Genomic DNA, 26,871 nt, shown 5'->3' with positions numbered 1-26,871 from the left:
CAGTCCTTAGATGAAAGTAGTCACTCGCACTCCATGATATTAAAGTCAATGCTGTTTATTGACTGAGATAACACACATCTCCTCAGCAACGTTCCCGCGGTTCATGCGATCCCATCCTCAGGCAAACAGAGAGATAGATTTCATCTATCTACATTTCATGGAGGCATCCGTTGTCACCACCGCACCCACCCAGTTGGATTTGGGTTTTTGTCCGGTCAGGAAGATTAAATCAGCAGTCCTTAGACTGCTGGACTGAAGAGAAGAGGCTGCGGGGACTGGTCTAGCAGTCCAGAGGGAGCAAGGATCAGGTATGTAGAGTAGGTTTTTCCTCTCCCATAGGCATTAACAAGCACTTAACCCTTGAAGTGCAGGGGTAGCCCCATTGCAAGGATAGATTGGTCTGCCTAGAGATGGGCCTCAAGACTAATAATTGCATTCTATTTGACTGTAGACTATTCCCCCTCTTCCACATCTGGGTGCCCAATTGTGTCACATGTCTCTCTGTTTCTGTAGGTTCCAGTTGCTGGTATACCTGTACTGTGGTAATGGACTGTGCAACTATTAATGATATTTAAATGTGGGCGACCTTGACCATTCTGATTGTTTGTACCTCTGTAATGCTGGAGTATACCATGATCTGTAATTCCATGGTGGCACAACATAGGTCAAGGTTTAGATGTTTGACTGTATTTTGTAATGTTTCCAATAAAGCTTAGTAAATGAAAAACAAAAAAACTAAATCCCCCACCAACCAGCATGACAGCCAGGGATCTCGTATTTTCGTGAGGAAATCAATATCAGCATCCACACACATCCACACTTGCTGACAATGAATACAACCAGAGTACAAACCTAGGTAAAATTTATTATCAATATTCCCAATCATTGAGTGGAAAATGTGCAATATATAAAACAGTCTTTATATGAGATTGCAGCAGCTAGACATCGGGTCTCTGGAGCAGTTGCTGTTATGATAAATCACAAACGAACATTTTTTAAAACTTATAGCAGCCACACGCGTAATGACATAATCGTTCAATTGATCATTCAATGCGACTATACTGATTAAGTTGAATAAAAATCAATTGAAACCCCCCCGTTCAATTGGTTTAAAGAGAGAGGATCTGACAGCTTCTATACAAAATACTGAAGAGAAATTCACTTCCACCTAGGGCACCTGGATTTACTTCAGAACCACCACCCAATATTCTCATTTTATGACCTAAATCTGACTGAGTTGATTGTTCCACTCCTGTGGTCGAATACCCTGTATATCCATTGCCTGTCATGATAGGGGGAAGGGATTTTTGTTCTTCGGGGCGATTATGGGTCCGGTGGCTCTATCCATTGATATAGATGTGATTTTCTAGCCTAGGGGGAGCATCCAGTGCTCCCCTCCCCTTTCCATTCCCCTCTTTCCTATAGTGATTTCTTCTTTGAAATTGTTTCCTCTTTCTCTACTTTCCTTGCCTAATTGTGTGCTCTTGGATCACTCTAGAATATATGATTCCTACTCAACCTAGGTTTTTGGGAACCTGGATTTACATTTAGGCTTTGCCTGTCATTTTACATACAACACATGTACTATATGATCATTCGTCACAGAACTGGACTTCAAATACTGTTAAGATTGTCTGACTTGCTGTTCAATTTCCTCCGTTTTGTACTGTAATGGACACAACATTTGTTTTTTTTTATTGTCTGTTTACAGTCAATAATGAATTTAAATAAGAACAAAAAAAACCACATATATAGGACACTCTGACAGCAAGGATAGGTAGGGATGCACCAATACCGTTTTTGTGGAATCGAGTACCAATATTTATATTTCGGTTCTCGCCTATATCGAGTACCGATATCGGTACTTCTACTAGCATGGAGCTGGCTTGCAAGGCGTTCAAGAAGCCTGGCGGCGGGTAATGGCATTGCGCGCAGCTTCTTGATTGTCCGGGAAGCCGCCTCCATGCTGTTTGACCAGCTCCATGCTGATTGGCTGGAGCCGGCCGAACAGCATGGAGGCGGCTTCCCGGCCAATCAGGAAGCTGGGCAGCGTGTCATTACCCGCTGCCCGGCTTCCTGATTGGCAGGGAAGCTGTCTCCCTGTTCCCTCGCAGCACTGCCGCTCAGAGGAAATCTAACTCTGACCTGAAATTCCGGTATTGGGGGTAAATATTGGAGCACTGGGCAAGTACTGATACTAGTATCGGTAACGGTGCATCCCTGAGGATAGGATTATGTAACTAGAACAGGGAGTCCACAACTTTCACACCTCCGGTCCTGAGTTTGGGCAATCAGCCTCTTCATTAACACTTACCATAGTGATTGGATTAAGGTGTATGGATATAAATGCTGTGGTATCTCCTGAGCTGAAGAAGTTGCTTTTAGAAGCTACAAAACATCTTTTAACAATACAGAACAAGTCCAGTTGACCGTGACTACTGCTAGCTAGTACCTAGATCAATTTCAAATTGATATGTGCATAACCACCTTTGTATAGAAGATGTGATTGACGATTAGGGCCTGCTCACACTATCCCAGTATGCAGCAAAATGCGCACATTACAATACATGGTGCAATGCGTTGTGGTACCACTTTAAATGGCACACTGACGGATCTACAGAACACACCTGCACTACTGCACATTGCAGAGCACCACAATGGTGAAACAAATAAAATAAGCAAGGAGTGACATTCATCTGTGTCGTGGCCCATTCAACACACAATAACGTGGTACTGTCACACACTATGGTGTAAACGGGCCGTATGTCTCTTTCACAGTCCAAACCGTTCTTCTGCTTCAGAAGTGATCATCTCTGCTATAGCAAGTGAGGAGGTGGCCGCCGGGGAAGGGGCATTTCTCACGTGTAGAATTCGGCTTGCAATGTCGCCGGATCCCCCGTCAAACACAAAATCGTCCACAAGGTTCCCATCTCTGTCCAGGGCCTGCGCTCGGACTCCTGAGGGGCCCCTGTGTGAGAAAGAGATGGCTTTTTAAGTGTGGTACAATGTGAATGATAACTTGTTTTGACTTTGACAAAATAAATGTAAGGGTTAAATTGGAGACGGCAACCCGCAGATGCAGCAGTGCCGTCCGTCCGTTTTTCTACTACGGGCGGACGGCAAGAGGTTAATAATACTAGGCTATATTTGCAGATGTTCATCTGGCTGATGAGTCAAAAATGAATGATTTGCATGGCCTCACCCACTGTGCTGAAATGAGAAATAATCCTACTTTTTGGGATAGGTGATGGAACGAGACTTGTGAATACCTTCTGTTCTTAGGATAAGCTGTAAAGTCCTTGGAGCGCTGTAATCTTCTATCTGAGGCAGAGCGCCCTCTTGTGTTACTCGATAATACTGCTACTGTCTATAGGTTTTACTTTCCCTTCGACCTTTACTTTCGGTTGCTCAGGTCAGCCATGGTGAGATTTATGGGCCTTCAGTAGCTATAAGTCGGCTTCTCCTTATGAATGATGTAAAACTGGAGACCTCAGGTTATGTTCACTGAACTGTATGAACCCCCCCCCCCCCCCCAAAAAAAACCTGTGCTACAACAATTACTGTTCTGCCCCAGACCCCAGAACCAGCATGCAGATAAGAAGTTCTGCTTTCACTGGCCATCGCCTGTTCTGAGTTAGTGTCGAGCCAGATACAGCCAGGCACTTAGCAAATTCAGAAAAAAAATCTGCATTGGCGACCTGTATGGTGGATTTTATTCATCGTTCTCACATTGCATTATATATTTTTTTTCATCATACTTTATGACTATACAGCTGTTTAAGATTACTTTTATCTAGGACATGTTTTTAAAGACACCTTGTTCCCGATCAATAGAGTCGACCTGTGACAGCATCAGTGTCATAGGTCAGTTTAAATTGTGGGGATGAGTGTTTTTCACTCACCCCATAATCCTCCTTTAACCCTTCCGAACATCCTAGAACAAGCATGCAGATTGCAATGGCTGCATTCTCTGCTTGTTCACCAGTCCTATGTCAGTCATTCATAAAGTACTGGGGCCAGATACAGCCAGGCACCTAGCATTTTCAGAAGAAATCCGCACTGGCAGCCTACACATTGGATCAACTACAGTACAGCTTCTGTTAAAATGCATTTGTACCGAGGTAACAGAATGCCTTGGCGCCAGGGGCGTCCCGAGGCTGGGTGACAGGCGGAGCGGTAACCGAGTGTCGCCCCGCCAAGACGTCACTGCGCATGCGCGTGACGTCACCACGCGCGTGCGTGATGACGTCAACACACGGCAGTATTCTGATACCTGCCCGCGGCCATCTTGGTGATGGACGCCGCCAGAGAGAGGAGGGGACAGTCACCTGGTGGGATAAGGTATGCCGCCGGGTCTCCTCCTCGCCCGATACTTTTCAGAGGGGGGGGGTGACACCAAAATGACTCTGAGTCATTTTGGTGTTACCCCTCCAATGGTGTCGCCCGGGTGCGGGCCGCACCCCCCTTGTGACGCCACTGCTTGGCACTCACCTGACAATATCCCTAAGAGAGACCTCCGGGATGAATTTCTGAAGTTCCTTCAGCTGTGCACTTAAAAAGGAAGCCCGATACATCTCTCCCATTCCGTACACCAGATTCTTCAGAACCAACTTACGAAGCCCACTAGATAGGAGAAGAAAATGAAACATTAGTGATAAATACAACCGAATTTCCTTGCCAAGGCTAAACAGATCTGATCACAGATCGGTTAGCATTTGTTGGTTTTTAAAGAGAAACTATAGATATGATCAATTCTAATGTCATCCCTGTGAACTCTGCCTGACAGGAGCAGCTGATAGTATTTTCACTTGATGGCATTTAAAAGAGAACTATGGCCCAAACTTTTTTTTGACTTTCTCTTTAGGGTCACAGAAGAACATATACTATTGTCCTCCTGTGACCCAAAACTCAGCATATAGCGGGCTATTGGCTGCTATATGCTGACAGCGCAGAGCCGTGCTGCAGCCGGGATTGAAACCCGGCAATATTGTTGGGATCCACCCCGTTGCCTGATTAGAGAGACAGAGCCCGCTGTGCCCTCTCGTCCATTCCTCCAGTCAGCGCTCGAGGAACAGAGAGGGGAGGGGGGAATCCCTGTGGGGTGCGGTGACTGATAGTGACCACTCTCTGCAGGGAGAAGATCGAGAACTCAGCAATCAGCGGTATGTAATCGCTCACTTCCCGATCAATAGAGCCGACATGTAAAAGCTTCAGTGTCACACGTCTTCTCTGATTAAAGGGATGACTATTTCACCCGCCCCATATTTTTCCTGCATTTTTGAACTGCATTGAAATTTCAAAAAGAATAAAGTTCAGTAATTTCACTTAAGGCTGAACTCCGGGATCAAGCCCACTTTGGAGTACTAACTCCCTTCCCTCGTGCACACAAAAACCACTGTAAAGTTATACAAGGAATACCTTAGTTTTGAAGACTTTCATGTTTTTATTCCTTGTGATGTGATTGGCTCCTTGTTAAAAATCTTAATTTCCTGAGTGCCAGGGGGAGGATCTGTGGAGGTGCTACACGTCACATCCAACGTGTTGTCCAACGGGAAATTGGTACTCTGTCCCATAAATCAATGGCAGACAGACACAATCTCACACACTCCCAAAAATTGTTTAGGGGTTCAGTGTGGGCTGCTGTGCTGTGAAGGAGCGCCATCCATATGTGCATTGCTTGTGCAGCTCCCTTGTGTGCCCTGTAGAGGTGCCGAGAACCAGAATGTGATGTCACTCCGGTCACACAAGGGAGCTGTAAGCAATGCACGTAAGGATGGACCTCCCTCAGGGCCATAGCCCTAGCCCACCCCACCTCAAGCTGACACATGGTGCCAGGCAGCATATTTTAAATGGCTGCTCAGCACAGGAACTGACAGTGCTGCACTATGGGGGAGGCTGAGGGGCCTCTCACCTAGTGCAGTGGAAGGCATGCGGCGACCCACTGAACATGGGTTTCGCGACCCACTTTTGGGTCATGACCCACCAGTTGAGAACCGCGGGTCTAGAGTATACTTTTCCATTATCACTTGCAAGTATTTAATTTAACTTTTCTTTTTTTTTTTTAAATGCACAGATACAGCCGTACTGTTGTCTTCCTATAAGAAACATAATGCAGTTTTCAGCCACCTCAATTCTCTACAGAATCTTCTGTTCTTTACCTGTAAGTAACAGCTTCAGTGAAATCCTTGGCATTGAAGTCACACAACTTGTAGCCTTCTCTTTTAAAAGCTAACACGGCATTTGGGCCGAGCCAAACATTTCCATCCATCCGTGGAGTGAAATGGACTCCGAGGAAGGGAAACCGAGGATTAGGAACCTAAACCCCAATAGGGAGAGACATATGAACACCTTATATGCATTACACGCCATACATATTATCAAAGTCTTCCATATGTGGATGTTACATAGGGCGGTGTGCATGTAAATAATTCTGCCTGGCAATACTTCCTCCTCCAGACTGACATTATCTATCAAGACATTTTTATATTTGCATAACTCCTCCCAAGAGACAGCCCTTAAATTATGTGCTGAGGCAGGGTGCTGTGATGTTTTGAGGAAGCTATGAACAGCACCCTGCTGGCCCCTCCCACCGGCCATGATTTGCCTGCACAGCATACAGAGGTAGGGAGACCCAGTGATGATGTCACTGGCTCTAAATTAAGGTATCTAATGAAAACAAGAAAGGCTTTATTCATACATTTAAATAGCATTTTGATGAATGGGGAGGAAAGAACCAGGAAAGTCAAAATATAAGCAGATTTAACTTCAGCGTTAACCCTTGAAAGAGCGGTTTTATTAAAAGTAGACCAAGTGCAGGACAGATGAACATTTGTAAACACATGAATGCTGAATGAGGGAATGGGGATATTTTTAACTTATCCAGGCAGTAATGTAACTGATGATACAAGTAGTAAAAAATTAAATATAAACAATTTAAAATGAATACTTACTGGGTAAATGTTCCCTTTTACAAGGTAGCACTTCTCTGGCTTCAGGACCAAGTAATCCCCGCGGAAGGGAACAATACGCGGCTCTGGGGAGCACCCGCTGATCTGAGACAGGCGATCCGAAAACAGGCCGCCACACGTCAACACATATTTACAATAAACTTCCTCTCCCTGTAAGAAAAGGATGCATGTTATGTGAAGACACCCTCTTTATTCTCAGTCATGGCAATACAGACTCAAAAGGTGTTAAAGAAGAACTTTACCCATATCATCAAAATAACAACAAAGACACCTTTAGAAATTTTTGGTAATGACAATCTACAATCACATACTTCTAGATAATTTGCAGCTTTTTATTCTTCGCATTCCTCATTTCTCTTTTCTTCCTCATTCTTCTCACAGTGACCATTTTTTACTAAGGGCAGATTGCTAGATCTCCCTTTACTTCCTGTAACTCTGGCACATGTGACTAGGACATGTGACCATGCACATCATCTCAGGGAAGGGACATGCCTTTCCCGGAGATCTCATGAGATTACAAATGAGATTTCCCAGCAATGCTCTGCTGATGTAACCTTCCCAAGTTGCAATGCTTGGGCAGAATTACATCATTTGTGCCAAACGGAACCAGGAAGTAGAAATCACAAAATTGTCAGTAGAATGAAAATATGTTTAACTAATGAATGTAAGATGATTTCATATCAGCATGCAGAGGTGTATGCTGATGCGATTTTTAGTGAAAGGGGGCAAAGGCAGATCTTTAGGGCTAATTAGGGCTCTCTCCTCTGGGCACTTGGCTGACTGATACGATGAACACAATTCAAAAGATTGTACAGATGAACTTGAATAAAAAAAAAAAGCTTTTCTATAGTTTCTAATGGTAAAGCTGCTTAGTACCATAGTCTAACATGTGTTTCTGAAACTGGGAGGACCGCTGATATGTAATCCCCATCTCTTAGAACCAGACACACAGAATAATTTATGGTTTGTTCCCCACACCAAAAAACCCATCAGGAGAAAAGGAATCTCCCATTGCTGACCATTTGGCATCAATACTTTCAGTCACCGACTCAGGACAAGTATGCAGCAGATGAGGACTTCTTATTTTACTTTCCATAGTTACATAGTTAGTCAGGTTAAAAAAATAAACATGTCCATCGAGTTTCCCCATCTGAATGCTTGTTTCAGGTCTGTGACTCAGAAAGGTATTAAAGTCAATGTGCTAGAATAACAGCCAGGCAACTCGTATGTTCAGGAGCAGGCTTGCAATAGCAGACCCTGTTTCTCTAAAGGCAGGCTTAATTTAAAGTAGACCTTTACACCCTTTGACTAAAAATCACACTAGCATGCAGCTCTGCATGCTGATATGAAATCATCTTACATTCATTAGCTAACCAAACATATTTTTATTTTACTTTCAATTTCTTTTTTTCTAGTTCCTGGTCCATTTTGGCACAAATGATGTAATTGTGCCCAAGAGTGGCATCCTGGGAAAGTTACATCAGCAGAGCATTGCTGGGAAATCTCCCGAGATCTCAGGGAAAGGCATTTTCCTCCCCTGAGATGATGTGCATGGACACATGTCCTAGTCACATGTGCCAGAGAGTTCCAGGAAGTAAAGAGCGATCTAGCAACCTGCCTTTAGTTAAAAGGGCCACTGTCAGAAGACTGGGGAAGAAAAGAAAAATACGGTATACAAAGAATAAAAAGCCTGCACTTATCTAGAAGTATCTGTTTGTAGATTGTCATTACTAAACATTTCTAAAAGGTGTCTTTGCAGTTATTTTGAAGATATGGGTAAAGTCCCTCTTTAAGGCTTTGGAATGAACTGCAAGTGTCTGGACCTTCTGCATGATTAAGACATTAAGCACAGGCAAAAAGCAACCTACAGGTTCATAGGAGAACATGTTCTTCTGGTCATTCCTGATTAAAACCTGTTCAGCTACGACATACTGAATGAAGGTGTGGTCAAGCACTGGACATATTACTTTGAATTCTTCCTCAAACATACGACTGTTAGATGATTGGCCAAACCATAAGCGGATTCCTTACAGAAATTTTTTTTTTTTTTAAATGACACTGGGGTTATGTTATGTGGTCAGTTTATATGTAGCCTATGCCTATCAGAGCCTTAATGATATATCAAATATGTGAAATACAACAGTTTGATAAAATGTATTACCTTTGTGTTTCTAAGCTCAACCGGATACTCCAAGCCTAAAAAGAGCAAAAAAAGAAGTGAGCTTATAAAGTTATATTCTGGTATCTCACACACCTACATACTGTACATAAAAGCACAAGGGTGCTATACTATAACAAAGGGGGGATCCCAACTTACCCCAACCAACATGACACTACTATCACTACTATTATCACAATATCTAAAATTACACACACACACACACACACATATATATATCATTGTGTATGCTTTTTATCACCTTTGTATTACTTTGATTATTACTTCATATTACCAAACTCTACTTTGCATTATAATTGTGGTGGGGTGCTAACTCGAAATCAGATAGAGTCCACCGTATTTCCTGGCTGGAGGATGTCCAGTATCATCCAACCTTCTTCTCCTCAGCCATACTGTCCCAGGCCCAATCCTTTTATTAGTTGGATTTCAGTTCTTCCAATCATAGATGCTCAGCATCACGTGGGGGCAATAAAACAGCTTGCCATTTTTAGGAAGCTATGTACAGCACCCTGATGGTCTCTGCCACCAGCAGTTATCTGCCTGCATTGCATAGAGAAACCCAGTGATGATGTCAGTGGGTCTTTAGTAAAATGTTTAAATTAGCAGGTTGATAAGGAAAGGGGGAGGTGACCAGGGAAGGCAAACTATAATGGAAACTTTAGTTTTAAGCAGTTTTGTAAAGCGCACTCTGCAACTCACCCGGTTCTGACCCTGCTGGGCTTTCAGCGACCATTTTTATATCAGATACTTCAAAACCCGTCAGCACACTCCCTCCAGCATCACGGAAATCATCTGTGTATGCCTGACATACCTGTTTATAATCCACAATACCAGTACGTGGAGAGTCCAGTGCCATCACTCCCTACAAGACAAGTGCAAATGTAGGTGAATGGTAAGTGATTGTAAATAGGAACCAATGCATTTCATGGTTGTGCCGCAATAGATTTTTATCCGCGGGTGACACTGCAGTGAATTTTTCTATTCCTCTTGTCAAGAAAGCCCCAAAGCTACCATAGGAACTGCAAATTTCTCTTTCTTTTTCTTTGAAATGGAGTTTTAAGAAAACAAATAACACTGGTGGAGTCACAAACCTCAAAACCACCCGTATCCATTTTTAGCATCCAGTTCTACTTTCACTATTATTATGCTGATCACTGTCACCCAGACAGAAAGTAAAGGGAAATCCACAATTTTAAAGTTGTCACCAAAGCAGGAGAAAAGACCACATTCTCTACTGGAGACACCTATGCAGGTGGCAACTGTCTGAGCTGCAATTTCTCCTCACTTTAAATTTTTTCCACACACTTTCCGTTCTGCATCTGGGACAGACAGTGAGGGGAAGTTTCAATGATGGGGACACAGTGCCCAATGAAAGCATGAAAGAGCTTCTAACCACTCCCCTATCTATACAAACCCCAAAATTGAAAAGAAATTGAACCGACCATTAGTTTTAGTAGTGCAAAAGTATAGAAGAAATCTTTTCTAGATGGTAGGACTTATTTTCTGCCAATCATTACTTCTTATTAATTTAAAAAGTTTTGATTGCCTCTTCTAAACTTCCTTTGTGCAATCTTACCATCATAATCATTTATCTTGTACCTCTAGTTCTCTCTCGAAGGCCTTCTAAATGACAGTTACCTTGCCCATTCAGAGCAAAGTGACAGTGTCTGTGGAAAGGTCCCACTCCCGACCTACCACCTCTACTGCCTCTACCTTAGCAGGTGCAAAATATGCGGTATTTCCGGCTATGGTGGAGCATCTGACCTCCTCCCATGTGACAGTGCTCAGTGCTAGTGGCCAGTCACTAGGTTGAAACATTGTCACATGATGGGGGGGGAGGGGGTTAACAGGTGACATTACTGCTACATTTAGGCTCTAATATCAGCCAACACCAGGTATTTTGGTGCTGGCTGTGATGAAGGAAGAAGCTGCAGGTGGATTGCTGGAGAGGAGAGTGTCACTGGGTCAGTGGGGAAAAGACTCTTGTCTCTGAAAAATGACAGCACAAGGTTAGGATATGTTCCAGCATGTTTCCAGGCAAAGAACCGGTTTCTGTGGTTTGGGTGCACTTACCCGGCAGTAGGGCTCTTTCTCCCTGATCTGCTTTGCATTGATGACTTGTAGACCGGGCACATTGTTCTGCAGGCCTCTTTCATACAAAGCTTGTAGTCTGGAGATTTCCTGGTGTCGTACAGCCACTATCAGCTGAAGAAAACAGAACATCACAATGTTCATTGACTTTTATTTATACAATTTCCTGCTTATAGAAAAAGAAGGTGCTACATCATGCAGCTACATAATTAGCATAACTTTCTACTGCTGCACTGTGATTGGACAGTGGGGGGAACCCAAAAATACCTGAGGATAGGGGTTTCTCTACAACAGAGTAGTTTCCTTAAAGGAAACTTGTCATGAGAGAAATGCAGAAGCTACTATTTCTGATCTCTGCTTCCAAAAAATGATACTTGCCTGAGTTAAATGCTAACGCACTTGTTTCAATGCTTCAAGTCACTGGCTCAAAGCAACCCTGTATACAAGGACTTCTCTCTGATTTCATTGATCTGCAAAGTTGTTCTACCTCAGTGACTCAAAGTATTGAAGGCAATGGTCAGCATGACATCCAGTCAACCAGTATTTTCAGATGGAGGTAGGCAGTGGCATCTCCGTTACTTTTCTCATGACCGGTTGACTTCAGACACTTTCGATATCCACTGCTTTCTGGAATAGGTGCTTATTGTTAGGGAAAGTTAAGATTCAAGGACTCCTTTGTGGAATAAAGACTATCTTTGGAAAAACAACAAAAAACAGTACCAGTGCATTGCAAGTGTTAAGTGCTTGATTTTGTCTAGTGGCTGGAGAAAAGATTTACTTACCTCAACCCTGCTACCCATGGAGTCAGCGCTGTCCTCTTCTTTCAGTTAAACAAAGGAACACACCGCGCTATCTACCCCCGTGTTCAGTTTCGTCTTCTTTCCCTCTGCTCCTCTTGTTCCCCTCTGCTCTGGCGGGTGGAATGTCCCTCTGTGTCCTCAAGTCTAAGCCCTCGTTCACACTTGAACGTTTTGTAGCGCGTTCTACGCTCGACGAACGCTCTACAAAACGCTCAAACATCTAAATCCCATTGTATTCAATGGTTCTGGTTCACACCTTGGCGTATTTCAGCCCGTCCCTAACGCGCTACAAAACGGCCCACGCCTGAAAAGGTACATGTACTACTTTGGGCCGTTTTTGTTGCGCGTTTCCATTGGGATACAGCCAAGTAGCCCTCGGAAACGCGCGTTTGTCGCGTGATTTTTTTACCGCAATACGCCTATGTGTGAACCAGGGCTAAGGCTCTGTTCACACCTAGGCGTATCGAATATGCGCGTTTGTCGCGCGTTTCGTGACGTGCATTTTTACCGCGATTCGCGGTAAAAAAACCGCGCGACAGACGCGCGTTTCCTAGGGCTACTTGGCTGTATCCCAATGGAAACGCGCAACAAAAACACTGCAAAGAAGCTTATGCTTATGTAGCGCGTTCAGACGTGCTGAAATACGGCAAGGTGTGAACCATACCCATAGAAAACAATGGGATTTTCCTGTTTGAGCGTTTTGTAGAGCGTTCGTAGAGCGTTGAACGCGCTACAAAACGTACAGGTGTGAACCAGGCCTAATGCAGGTCTATGGAACCTGCATTAGACGTGATGACGTCAACAGACCTTACAGTTCCAGAGCCAAGAAGAGAAGAGGCTACAGGGACCAGTTTAGCAGCCCTAAGGTAGCTGGTGGGGAGTGGGGATCAGGTAAGCAAATCTGCTTCACCCCAGTTCCTAGACAAAAATGGGCACTTAACCCTTGCAGTGCAGGGGTAGCCCCACTATAAGGGTAGTTTTTTGTTTGTCCGGAGATGGACTTTATGTTAAGAAATAAAGATTTGGGCAAATGTGCAGAACATGTGAAGACCATTCTCACCATCTCGTCTTCATGCATCTATCACTACACCTTTGTGTTAACCTAAGTGTTACTATACCTTCCCACACTGCTTGTACGGGATTCTCTTGCTGTCGCAGTAGTCGTAGAGAAGAGAGGCACCTCTGACGCACAGCCTTGCTTTCAGAGACCCTGGTGTGTAATATATTCCGCTGTGTACAACTCCACTGTTATGTCCACTTTGGTGAGTCGCTGAGGAGACAATCAACATGCTACATATGAGTCTGGATGACAAAAGAAATACACAAATATCACTCATGCCAGACAATGTTCAGCTGTTCGGCCAAGTCTGACACTGACAGACTTTTTCCTCCAAACCAAACAAGTGCAAGCGGTCATAAATTGATTTTTATACCCCATCCGATTACCAGATTAGGTCTAAACAGGTACGTAAAAGTGTATTTAAACCCAAGAAAAGCATAATTCATACAGTGCAGCTTACCAAAACTTAGATCACTGCATCATTACATGCACCACATTTTTAGGCTTTTTTTTCCACTTTATTTCAACCCAGAGACCCTGCCAGGAACACCTTTCTTGTCCTAGGGTGACAACGCTCTCTCAATGTACTGAATCTATAAACCTATGACAGGAAGCATGTTAGGATTACAGAACACCTCCCCCCTCTCCTGACCTCCATAATATTGGGAAGCATTACAGTAATATCTATAGAGGGACCAGGAAATGATGATAACCAATAAGAGTGCAGCTGAAGCAATGAGCACAGAAAGTTGTAAGCTCACCAGAAAAGTATTTTTTTGCACCTAGATAAAAACATTTCCTGACACCTAGCAAATCTAAAGGTGCCTACAGACATTACAGTGTATGTAAGACGGAAACGTAAAACACCTGTTGATCCTGCCAGAAATCCATTGTGCTTGTAATTTCCAGTAGTGAGCTGACAACACAGTGCTTCTGCTGCACTGCGATCCTAGGGAGTCTGATCAACCATGCCCAGTTCACCTGTGAGCTACAGAACATCTTCCCCTATGTTATGGAGAGGAGAAGGGAAGCTGTTCTGTAGTCAAAAGTCACTCAGCCATAGATGCTGTACAGTAAGTGAGAGACAGGATCACCAGGTGATGATGAAGCCTGAAAACTAATGCAGCCACCACATGTAAGGACTAGAAAGCTGCAATATATTAAAGTGACATTTAACCCTCAGATTTTTTAACATAAACCAATACTGTGATGTGTGTCTTACTGTAATCCATGGTTGTTTAAATCTGTATCTGTTCTCATGCTGGGCAGAACTTCTGTTTTGCAGCAGACTGCCTTGTCTCAGGAATTGATACATGGTGTCTGTGTGTAGGTTTGTAACCTGAGCCAGCACTAGAGGAAGAGGCACTCAGCTGCAAAGGGAAGTTCTCCCCCAGCATGAGAACAGATACAGATTTAAAAGTAAGAGCAGCAAAGAGAAGGGAAAAGACCATGGATTACAGTAAGGCGCACATTACAGTATTGGTTTAATGTCACTTTAAGTTTATTTTTCCGTGGGTGTAGATACATAAGTAACCCATGATTTATTGGTCAGATAGTTAATGTTTGGAGAAGTGATGCAAGAACATGGACGCGGGGAAGGGGAAGTGCAGCACCAATCAATCTCACAGAATAAATCCCTGTCAGTCTTACCGATTTCATTCTCTTTCTCCAAGAGGGCAAAGCGCAGGGTTGGGTGGCGAAGGATGAGCTGTCGTGCAGATGCAAGACCCACAATTCCACCGCCAACGATGACAACGTCATATGTACTGAAATGAAAGAGATGTATTACTATACAGGTTTCAGCATGATGAGATGTCATACAAACATCTCATGACAAGATCAATATACAGACAGCCAGGCATTAACTCAGACCAGGAAGATGTCTTCATTGTCATACAGACCTATGTTTACACTGTACCATATGGACCCTAGGTTTATGCCCTACGGACCTATGCTGATACCCCTACACGCCTATGTTGATACCCCTACACGCCTATGTTGATACTCCTACACGCCTATGTTGATACCCCTACACGCCTATGTTGATACCCCTACACGCCTATGTTGATACCCCTACAGACCTATGTTGATACCCCTACAGACCTATGTTTATAGCCCTACAGACCTATGTTTATAGCCCTACAGACCTATGTTTATAGCCCTACAGATCTATGTTTATAGCCCTACAGATCTATGTTTATAGCCCTGCAGACCTATGTTTATTCCATGTAGAACTATATTTATACCATGCTGACCTATGTTTATACCATGCTGACCTATGTTTATGTTTAACAACTTCTTAAATGACATAAAATGGTTTCCGTTTATATATGATCTGCTTTGGATCTACTTTACATGTATATGCTGCATTTCACAATTAAAATTGAGAACGATCCTAGCAAATTTCTTTTTTTGTGGTAGAACCTTCGGTACATTCCTCAGTAAGACATTAGTTGTGTTTTTTTTCTGCCACTTTAAATCTAGCTAAAGCCTGATAATGGCCTAAAAATAAAAATTACTGACAAAAGTGTAAGAAGCGATGTGATTGGTTGTTCAGGGGCACAGCGTATAATTACCCTCTGCACCCTATTACTGATTAAAGCTGCTATTAAGCAAGACACTGGGGTCAAAATACACTTTTCTCTTGTGCTCAAGAATAAGAAAGTCAACACATAAATAAAGGAAGTATAAAATAATTGTAGTTGTATTATAAAGCCAGGTTTGATATGTAGATATGTTCCATGATATAAGTTGTAACACCTCCTATGTACTCTTTAGCTCACAATCTGCCTGCACACTGGGAGCTCTTGCTTTAAAGAAGTATTGGGAGAGTAAAATATACTCTTCCCAAAACTTAGAGCCGGCGTGGGACACTTCAGCTGCCACGAGTCGGCTCTATATACCGAGAACTGAGTGTTCATGTGACCACTGATCGCTCAGCTTACAGTCTCCTGCCTACAGAGAGCAGAGACCGTCAGTCACCGATCCCCACAGGAATCCCCCAGCACTCATTGAGGGGACAGATAGGGGAGGGGTTGGGCACAGCTGACTCTTGCTCTAGAGAGGCAGAGCCAGCTGTCAATCAGACATGAAAGTGGATATGGTCAGGATCTTTTGCGGAGGCAGCATGGCTCTGCGCTGTGAGCGGATAGTGGGCATTAGCCTTTGGGTCCCAGGAGTAGATTAGCAAATGTACTCCTCTGACCCAAAAGGAGGGAGGGAGGGAGGGAGGGGATATAAAAGGGTAAGGAACCTTTCACACAAAAATGGAGCACGTCACTTTTCAAGGGTGTGGAATTCTCGCCCGACACCAGGGAAATGCAGTTCCTGGGCGTCGGGCGGGTAGGTTTTTTTTTCTACATTTAGTCATGTTTCTGAAATTGCCAAATATTTATTGTGAGAAGTATCATTTTAAATCAATAATATTTTATTTCTGTATTTTCTTTTTCCCCAAATGAAAAAGAGAAACGATATATCAGAATGCAAATTGAATTACAGGGGCCAAGAGTAACCACACTAGTTTAAAGCGAAGCTCCCTGGTTGCTATGGGTTACTGAAGTCACGTGCTCCTCCCATGTTATGATAGCCATTCAATGTCCTATATATCCAGTGTGATATGCTGCCCCCCAGCGCCCGCCATAAGTACTGCAGCCCAAAGAGTGACCTGCGTCACAACACACAACCCCAGCACCTCCGTCCGCGTTACCTGAGAGCCCGCACCGCTTGGCCGCCCAGCCCGGACCTCCTCCTTCCCAGCAGGAGGGCCCCGCCAACCCACGTACAGCGGAGACAGGACATATCCCCCCCGCTCAACTAAGAGCCACACAGACACCAGGTTCTACCGGAGCCGCCGCCAGCCAATCACATCACTGCTCTCGCAGCCTATTGCACGGAGCTCCTCCCAAACCTGCTCGCATAGTTAATCAGGGACTCCGGAAGGACACGCAGGGTTAGAGTGTGCGACCAATAGGAGATGAGGAGCGGATGGGCACAAGCCAATTGAAGAGCCCGCGGGTAACTGTCGACCAATGGGCGTATTGTGATGAAGGTTGAAGGTAAAAGGGCGGGGCGTTCTGCAGAATGTTGACAGTGGCTACTGGAGGTGAGCATGTCATTGTTATTAAGAGCGTAGACATGTGTGCGTACATGCATGCTGAGAGCGACATCATGGTACATGCTGCTTTACATGTGTCATGTAACAAGCATACCATGGCACCACGTGTCTGTGTTAGAACTGCATCCCTCTGTCCATCCCTCGCAACTGTCCCTTTTTAGCACCTGATGTAGAGGTTGGTGCTACAAAAAAATGGATGCATTGTACACATGCTGATAGGGTGGAGAGCAGAGAGACAAGCTCAACAGTTTGCTGCTTCTCCTTTCACTGTCCGCTTCCAGTCTGGGGGACCGTGAAAAGTATTACTCACCATAAGTAGAGGTAAATCAGTCCGCTGCCCTTACAGACAGGGCTGTGCTGCGTGATGCAGCTGTGTAAATCTCAGAACTGGATGGACAGAATTACAAACCCTTTGCCAGGTAAAATATATCCCATATATGGATTCCATCTGCGTGCCCGGATGTGAGCGGGGGAGGTCACTTTAAATCAGCAGCTTGAGATAAAATAATGCCTGGCGGTCCTGCCATGAAGGTCCTTGTTACTGCTACAGGAAGTGCAGCTCAGTCCCCCCTCCCAACAGTGACTCAGCAGCTCAGCTCACCCTGCTTCCCTCTCTCAGCAGTGACTCTCCGTCCCTGGACTGGGCGCTGCGTCGGAGGCCGTCCCTGGACTGGGCGCTGCGTCGGAGGCCGTCCCTGGACCGGGCGCTGCGTCGGAGGTTGTCCCTGGACTGGGGGACCTGTCAGAATGCTCCCCCATGATCATCTTTGACTGGCATTGTGCGCAGTTATTGTAGTGACCACAAGGTGGCAGTGTTTGCATACACTTTCTTTATATTGAGACAATGTAGCCAGGCAGAATCATGTTGTGTTATTTGGACACAATGTTTTATCTGCTTATATTTTGCCTTTCCTGGTTCCTATATGAAAACTAAAAAAAAAATGTCAGAACAAAACCAAAAATGACATTTTGAAACCTTCTCTCCTCCCCGCTGGGCACCGGCCTGTGTCCCCTCGAATCCCCAACACAGGTGGGGGAGAGCAGCGGGAATCGGAGGGGACACAGACCGGCGCCCAGTGAGGAGGAGAGAAGCAGTCAGCATGCACTGAATTTTCAACCGAAGTTTCGGCTCACCCCTATTCCTAACCCTTGTATATAGATCAGCTTGTATTTCGGTTCATTGGATCTTTAAAGGATATTTTCTGCGTTGTCTCTTTTAGATCACAAGCTATGATTATCACCCGCTGTTTGCGCCCATCGTTCCTGGCCAAGCCACGCCTCCCACCCCTCTCTGGGTGCAGACAATTCTGGGGCTGGTTAAATGCTGTTTTTAACAGGTAGGTGCCATCACTTCTCAGACAGAGCGCAGTCCCTATGATTCCCCAGACCATGGCCAGGAGGTTTTTATTATTATTTATGTATTTATATAGCGCCAACAATTTACATTCGGAACATTCACATCAGTCCCTGCCCTCGAGGAGCTTACAATCTAAGGCCCCTACCTCACATGCATATACATAGAGGGCCAACTTAGACAGGAGCCAATTTACCCTCCTGCATGTCTTTGGAGTGTGGGAGGAAACCGGAGTACCTGAAGAAAACCCACGCAAGCACAGGGAGAACATGCAAACTCTATGCAGATAGTGACCTGACCAGGGACCCACCAGTGCTGCAAGGCAGAAGCTTGGTTTAGTTTCCCTGCAGTCAGATCTGGGAAAATATTAACCCTTTTGCTGCCATGGCCTTTTTGCACGATATTGGCACAACTCTTTACCTTACAAGCCCCAGATTGGTGGTGACAGGTCCTCTTTAAGGTCAGACTGGGGGTTCAAAAGACCCCCAGTGTCACCTTTACACTTTAAAGAAGCTATTGAAGTGCAGATCGGACTTCAGTAGCCTATTGCTGGGCTTCAGGAGCCGAGCAATGACAACTGTGGGACCAGAAAAGATGCAATCCGCGTCGCTCTCAGTCCCATAGAATGGGGAGGAGAATGGAGAACAGTTCCGGGCCCGCAGGAGGGGTAGCGGAGCCTGGGAAACATGGCAGGGTTGTCGGACACGTAGAGGGGTACTTTATTGGCCCATGGGGGGGGATGGGCCGAGCTGTCATCCAGGCAGGAGGAAGCAGCCGGCCGAGCTGTCAGCCAGGGGAGCACTGTTGGTCATCCGCATCACCCCCCATACACACACATGGCACCTTACAAATGAGATGTCACCTGAGGCCTCATTATAGGGATGCTCCTGACCCTAAGACAGGAAGTATGTAAGTTCAGATAGGATTGCTAAGAGGTCTATTTATAAACAATTTGCAGGGCTGTTTGCTCTAAGTTTTCTTTTCTGTAAAAGTGAAATAATCTTTTAACTGTTTTCATTTAATACCGCCTTATGGCCACTAGATGGCGCAAAGGAGCATAGGAAATAAGTATTTTATATGCTCATCAGCACCAACTAGTGGCCGTAATACAATATTGCATGAAATAAACATTCATAAAGACATTCCCTTGTACAGAAACCACTAAAAAATTTTATTTGGCATATATCCTCAGAGAACATTCACAGATATTCGCAGGGGGCAAATGGGCCTGAGAATAGTTTATAAATAGTAAAACTAGAGGGGGAATAAAACTAATGCAGCCACCTCATCTAAGGACTGGTAAGCTGCACTAAGTTATATATTTGTTCTTGGGGGCTGGATACAATTTAATTTAGATTTGTTGATGTGGATGGCTGCACGGGACCTTAGACTGCTGAGGGGGGAGGAAGGGGGGGGGAGAGGCTGCGGGGACCGCTTTAGCAGCCAAACAAGAGAAAGGATCCATGCTGCACACCTTACCGGGATTCCCATGTGGATGTACCAGCCGGTGCTCGAAATGACTGCGGATGGCGCCGCCACTTGCAGATAGTTGAACGTCACCAGCACACCAAAGCGATAGTTACAGCAGTTTAGGTGTTCATTTATTGGAGAACGCTGTCCCTCATATGCAAGTGCTTTTGGGGCCACGCAGGGTCATCTCTGAGTCTGATGAAGGGGACCCTGCGTGGCCCCGAAAAGAGCTTGAACACTTAAACTGCTGTAACTATCGCTGTAACAGGCAGAACCGAGGATCAGGCGAGTATATCTTTTTTTATTTTACGCCCTAGACCAAAGTGATCACGTAACCCTTGCAGCGCAAGGGTAGCCCCACAGCAAGGGTTCATTTTTATTCTGTCGGAGCCGACACTTAATTGTCATTTGCTGATGACAGAGATGAGCCGTTGCGCAACAATCTGCTCGTTCGTCTACATTTTCAGAGACGCACCAAATGAAGGATCACATTTTATTTTTGCTTTTTTACTTTTTTGGGCTTGGAAAAAAAAACCCCAAACAAAAAAACACACAGCAGACTTGGATGTGCTCTGCGATAAAGCATGTGCCATTTCATCCGCGCCGTGACGGCACAATATGACAGACACTCAGCAGATACAATGGATTATTGTGTCGGCGGCTCATGTATAGGTCAGTGTTGTTATCTTTTATCTGGAGTCAGTCAGCTCTGGAAGCACCTGTAAGCTGCCTCTGTTCCTTCAGAGCAATAGGATACCCTGCGCCTGTTATCTGGAGTCCTGCGGTAATCAAATCTGAGTCTTATTCAGACTTCGTCTATAATCACTAAACTTAATCCTGGGATACAGAGCGACAGCAGATAAACACAGTTACAGCTGACAGCACACTTGGTAATTAGGAATATAGAAGATTAAAAAAAATCTGATATTGCTGGGTGTGTTCCCTCGCCGCCCTTAACCCCTCAGATGCTGAAGGCATTGACTGTCCTTAATGGCAGCTGGCTGGTAGCTATAATACACTTGTATTTCCTAGTCTTGTGCCGACAAACTGGTGGGCATGCCAGTCTCCTGAAAAATACCCAAATTGGCCTTAGAAACCACCCCTACCCTTCTGCAAGGCATGAAATATGATACTGTTGAAGCTAAATATAAAATTTTGGGAGCTGGTGGCTGATCTAGAACTAATGGTAGTAGTAGATCTCACTGGCAGCCTAAATAAAAAATGTCACCTGGTGTGTGAGAGTAAAGCTGGCCATAAACGCGGGGCACACCCATGATACATGGAGGTTTTTAGTTTTATGTATAATGATCACTTATCCAATGATGGCCATTGCCAGTGATCTCTCAGTGATGGGCAAACCCCCCCAAAAAACGACTTTGTCTAGGGGCTGGAGGAAAGCAGATTTACTTACCTGACCCCAACTTCCCTGGTGGTCAGCGCTCACCTCTCTCCCCTCTGCCTGGCTGTTGGAATGTCACTTGGCATCCTCACCTCTATGGAACCTGCATTAGAAGTGATGGCATCAGCGGTCATTAGGCCTGTGGTGCCCAGGATGGAAGAGGGAGAGGCAACTGGCCCAGCAGCCCAGAGGGAGCAGGGATCGGGCAAGTAAATCTGCTTTACTCCAGTCCCTAAGCAGGACATGTACTTAACCCTAGCAGTGCAGGGGGTAGCCTTGCTGCGAGGGTACTTTTTTTGTTTCTTTGGAGATGTGCTTTAAAGAGTAACATTGGCTTAGTGGTTAGCACTTCTGCCCCAGTTTAGATCACGGCCAGGACATTACCTGCATGGAGTTTGCATGTTCTCCCTGTGCTTCCGTGGTTTTCCTCCAGGAACTCGCATAAAAGGGCCAACACACTAGGGCTGGGTACACATATACTGGTAATTTAGACAGGAGCCAATTAACCTGCCAGCATGTCTTTGAAATGTGGGAGGAAACCAGAGAGCCCGGAGGTAAGTGTGTGTGTGGGTCTAAAAATCCCAACTTCACCCTCCTAAGCAGGTAACTTCTCAATCATACTCCTTTCAAACATGAAACCACAGAAATTATAGAGGTTTCAAAAAAATTAGGCTGAAGCGCTCCAAAGATTGCAACACGGTCCGGGTAGTGGGATGCGGTGGAGCCTTTAAATTATACCTGCCCTTTTCCCCGTACAGTTGGCAGTGACAGGTACTCTTTAAGGTGATACTGGGGGTCCAAAAGACTCTTTCCACTTTAAATAAGCTACTGAAGTGCAGATCTCACTTCAATAGCTTATTGCTGGGCTTCAGAAGACCAGCACTGACAGCTCATGGACCGAAAGTGATGCAATCCGCAGCGCACCCGGTCCAATAGAGCGGGGAGGAGATCGGTGAATGGAATTTCGCCGATCTTCCCACCGGCACCCGACATGCCAGTCCCAGGCCCACAGGAGGGGCAATGGAGCCCAGGAAACCTGGCAGGGGTGTCGGATGGACGGACGGACGGGTGGGTGGGTACTTTACCAGCCCATGGAAGCGATCTGACGGCAGCTGAGCCTCCAGAATCGCATCCATTGTAAAGCCGAGTCCCGAGTCTGTTTAAATGGGCCCACTGCCACCGACGTAAGCCTTATGACGGTGGCAGCAAAAGGGTTAAAGGGTAATTCTACTTTCCCAGGTGAATTTAGGAAAATGAAATTACCTTCTTCACCCCCCCCACCTTTCAGCGAAAGCTCCTTCCCTCTTACCAAGAAGAGCTTCTCATTGGTCAGCGTGGCCAGGTTACTGCCCTGACCAATGAGTGCTCTCCATTTGCGAGCGAAATTCAAAATACATAGCACACTACGGGGTACGGATAGTGCACCAGCAGAGGGGAAGGAGCATTCACAGAAAGGTAAGTATGGGGGCTGGGGGAGAGAGAGGGGGCAAGATTGGAAGGGTAATTCCATTTTCCCAAATCCACCTTGGAAAGTGGAATGACCCTTTAAAGTAAACCTTTTTCTGTCTTCTGCACGGTCAAAGCACAGGCTGGCATTAAGAATCACTGTGTAGCTGAACTGTCCCTATGTGATCCCGGGCCCGTCACATGACATTATTTATTTAAACACTTGCAGAGTTGACTATGAACGTATCAAGGACGTGGGACCGGACCGGGCCGCCTCGGAGTGGTTATTACGCTGCGGAGCTAAAGTTCGTTATGAAGGATTTGACAAATGGCAATACGATTATAACGGCCTTCCCACCGGACCTCTGGGAAAATACAAGATTCAGGCCATTGACGCGACAGAGTCCTGCATTATGTCCCGAGGATTCGACCACTTGGGTGAGATCCAAACGCTCGGCATAGTTGTACATTATAAATAATGCTGGTGACCCCGACAATCATTTTATTCTGCTTTGAAGAATATGTAAACCCGAGTGCTGCTGATCTCCTGCAGCCTCGGATGATGTCTGCGTAATACATGCCATGTCTTCAGAACCCGACAGCCAACCTCTTGTGGCTTTTGCTAATGATAGCAGACACCGGTTAAATGACCCCTTTTAGGTTTGAACATGAACACAGGATTGTAGTCCTCTCTGCAGCTGGCCGTGCCTCTTATAAATGGCTTTACACAAGTATCATGGCAGATTTCAGAAGAAACAGCAATGACACCCCGCAGGGGGAGGAAGACTCTGAATTATCATCGCTGCTACTGTATTCCTTCCTGTGATACAATGTTATTGTAGAGATGGAGCTCTCGTTGAGCATTGTATGTTTTCTTGGACAGAAGTAGCCACTGGAAAGTAAACACAAAGGGAGCGCCTTTCCTAGTGCAGATCAATTTATTTCAATAAGCATGAAGTAAAAAGGAGATAAAATGGTACTCACAAACATGAGTGTTACACAGGCATGGAATGGGAGCTGACATGCAGTAAGGCATCCACTAGACAATTCCTGTGTGTGATGACGTTGACGCGTTTCCGTGGCACGCCCCCTTCATCAGAACGGTCTCATCAGGTTCTGATGAAGGGGGCGTGCCCCGGAAACGCGTCAACGTCATCACACACAGGAATTGTCTAGTGGATGCCTTACTGCATGTCAGCTCCCATTCCATGCCTGTGTAACACTCATGTTTGTGAGTACCATTTTATCTCCTTTTTACTTCATGCTTATTGAAATAAATTGATCTGCACTAGGAAAGGCGCTCCCTTTGTGTTTACTTTCCAGATTTCCAGCTTTCCCGGCTTCTTTGGGGCAGCATCCTGCAGTATGCCTGAGAAGATTTCCCAGTGAGGGCTGATAGTTAGTGGCGCTTCATTGTTTTTACTGTGTTAGAAGTAGCCACTGAGTCTATTATACAGGCAATGTTTGGTGTTATCTGGGGTGCTTCAGGGTCCCAGGGATCAGCACTGGATCATCCACAAGGCAAACTAGACAGGAGTCTAGGGCCGATGGGTGTCCAGGGGGGCCAAACTTAACCTGGCCATACACCTATAGATTATCTGCAGATTTTTTAAGGTCAGATGGAAAAAGTGCAACAGATTCCTCCATCTACGTTATACTGTGTGGATGGAGGAATCTCCCGCTGGGCCAAGCTTCAGTGTCTTGCTAGTCGGGAGGCAGGGCATCGCCGCTCTTCAGCATCACAGCCTCTGAAAAGCGTTGTCACCTAAGTTCATATATATGTCTATTTATCTGTTTGCTGGAAATGCCCTTTAGTGGGTGTCTGATGGGTTCTAACTAAAATGTCATATTTGCTTCTAAGATGGACTGGAGCACCTTGAGGAGCTGAAACTGTGTCAATGTATATATATTGAGGACACGTGTCTAGAGAGAATAAGCAAGACAGACAACCTTCAGAAGAGTCTCAGAAGACTGGAAATCATCAGCTGCGGGAATGTGACGGATAAAGGTGTCATATCTCTGCACTCCTTGAGGTGGGTCACTGGAAGCCTGATCTGCAGATTGATTTGTCATTTTAGGCTTTAGGGTTAAAGTCAGTCTCTCCAAGCTTCGTTTCAGGATGGGGCAAGGCGATTTATATTGCTTAAGTGAAGCAGTTCATTAAACTCTGCGCCCCTTTATAAAATACTATAGATGTATCAAGCACCCTGTGGTGTGAATTTGCTTGGGTCAGGTAGTCATTTAGATTAAATAGCCAAAAGTTTGAGGACACTGGACCTCCACACCTCCCTATATGGCCAAAATTATGTAGGGACCCCACCAGATTATTTAGTTCAGGTGTCTCCAGTGAAGAGTATTGTTAATGCTAAAGCAGGCAATGACAATTTAGACAACTGTGCTCTTCCAACCTTGTGGTAACAGTTTAGGGAAGGTCCTTTTCTGTTCCAATATGACTGTCCCCTGTGTACAAAGCCAGCCCCATAAAGACATGGCTTGATGAGTTTGGTGTGGAGGAACTCTGCTCATAGCCCTGACTTCAACCCTACTGAACACCTTTGGGATGAATTGGAATGCCAATTGTGAGCCAGGTCTTCTCATCCATCATCAGTACCTGAATGCACACATGGGCACAGATTCCAACAGTTACCCTCCAAAGTCTTGTGGAAAGTCTCCCCAGAAGAGCGAAGTCAGTTATACCTGCAAAAGGGGAAGGGCAATATCATATTAATGACCATGATTTTGGAATGGGATGCCCGATAAACTTATAGGTGTGAGGGTCTGGAGTCAAAAAACCTTTGGCCATATAATGTATGTGAGATCACTTATTCCTTGAAATGTGTATAATCTGTCTCCTAACAGTCCTTAGCATTGTTATCTAACAGTGTTCCTTTACCGTTTTTTTTAGTATGACTTAAGCTGGCCATACCTTGCTCAAATTTCGGATGAGTCCTGCTGACTTAGCCAAAATTCAAGCAGGGTGTTGGTCAAGTTGAGTCAAAAGTTGGTCAAGAATTGGTCAAAACTCAAGACCCCCTTGTTCAGCAAAACTTTTGTCAAATGAGCTGGTCTGAAATTTTTCAGCGAAACAGTGAATGCTCTCAATCAGAATACAGGCTGAGCCCAATGAACCTCAACCATGCTGTTGTATTTTAAACATTGATACAACCCTATATATATGGGACACAGTGTTCAGCGTTAAGGTGGCCACGGAGGATTTTGCAAAATCAATTGAATGGCGGCTCTGTGGTTTAAGATTTGTATTCATTTGATCATTTTAGTTGCATGGAATGATTGATTGAATGATACATATTGATACATGTTACATAGTATTTGAGGTTGAATAAAGACATTAGTCCATTAAGTCCAACCTATTAGGATCTCATTCTAGGAGTACCCGTACCTTAAGAAATCGTCCAAGAGTTTCTTGAACAATTCCACATTAGTTGCTGAAATCACCACATGTGGCAGTGAGTTCCAGACCCTACCCGCTCTAACTGTAAAGAACCCCCTTTGCCCCTTGAGCTGGAATTTTTTTTTTCCACCAATTTTAGGTTATGGCCTCTAGTTTTTGTAATGGAATTAATTTTAAACAGTTTATCGCCAATGTTGCTACCACCATTGAACATTTTGTACATGGAGATCATATCCCCCCTTAATCTCCTCACCTCCAATGTGAACATGTTTAAATTTAGTAGCCTCGTCTCGTAGCTCTGGTCCTCAGTACCCCTAATTAGTTTGGTTGCCCTCCGCTGGACTTTTTCCAACTCAAGGACATCTTTTCTTAGTACTGGTGACCACAACTGGACCGCGTACTCGAGATGAGGCCGAACCAGTGATCCATAAAGAGGCAAAATTATAGACTTGTCCCTGCAATACATCCCCTTCTTAATACAGGACAAGACCCTGCTAGCTTTGTTTACAGCAGCCTGGCACTGAAAACTACCTTTTCAGTTTGTGGCTACAATGACCCCCAAATCCTTCTCCATTTCT

The 26,871-nt window shown here is 44.9% G+C and overlaps 2 protein-coding genes across 2 annotated transcripts in view; one reads left to right on the top strand and one right to left on the bottom strand.

Annotated features, from left to right (window-relative positions):
- Positions 1-2,711: 2,711 nt before the first annotated feature.
- On the bottom strand, positions 2,712-16,896 carry L2HGDH (L-2-hydroxyglutarate dehydrogenase). Its single transcript, XM_018566243.1, has 10 exons — positions 16,805-16,896; positions 14,749-14,864; positions 13,157-13,308; positions 11,221-11,352; positions 9,847-10,009; positions 9,130-9,164; positions 6,951-7,118; positions 6,159-6,316; positions 4,492-4,623; positions 2,712-2,968 (listed from the first exon to the last, which is right to left on the bottom strand). The coding sequence occupies exons 1-10, from the start codon at positions 16,894-16,896 to the stop codon at positions 2,773-2,775; spliced, it is 1,344 nt and encodes a 447-aa protein (XP_018421745.1). The 3' UTR covers positions 2,712-2,772.
- A 258-nt stretch (positions 16,897-17,154) lies between these two features.
- The window catches only part of ATP5S (ATP synthase, H+ transporting, mitochondrial Fo complex subunit s (factor B)), an 11,035-nt gene continuing 1,318 nt past the window's right edge, over positions 17,155-26,871 (top strand). Inside the window, exons 1-4 of the mRNA XM_018566253.1 lie at positions 17,155-17,200; positions 18,433-18,549; positions 23,111-23,319; positions 24,743-24,914. Of these exons, the coding sequence (XP_018421755.1) occupies positions 18,443-18,549; positions 23,111-23,319; positions 24,743-24,914 (488 nt within the window). The 5' untranslated portion in view covers positions 17,155-17,200; positions 18,433-18,442. The remainder of the gene's footprint in view (positions 17,201-18,432; positions 18,550-23,110; positions 23,320-24,742; positions 24,915-26,871) is intronic.

The sequence above is a fragment of the Nanorana parkeri genome, unplaced genomic scaffold, assembly GCF_000935625.1.
Source record: "Nanorana parkeri isolate BGI_ZX_2015 unplaced genomic scaffold, ASM93562v1 scaffold928, whole genome shotgun sequence".
Lineage (NCBI taxonomy): Eukaryota > Metazoa > Chordata > Amphibia > Anura > Dicroglossidae > Nanorana > Nanorana parkeri.
This window is presented reverse-complemented; position numbering and strand designations above follow the sequence as displayed.

Bases quoted from the DNA above. Each gene is read 5' to 3' on its own strand.
- L2HGDH (XM_018566243.1), bottom strand. From the start codon at position 16,896: ATGTCCTGTCTCCGCTGTACGTGGGTTGGCGGGGCCCTCCTGCTGGGA. The intron at 14,865-16,804 runs GTAACGCGGACG...CTTTCATTTCAG, and splicing joins CAAGCGGTGCGGGCTCTCAG to TACATATGACGTTGTCATCG. The intron at 6,317-6,950 runs GTAAGTATTCAT...ATTGGGGTTTAG, and splicing joins TAAAAGGGAACATTTACCCA to GTTCCTAATCCTCGGTTTCC.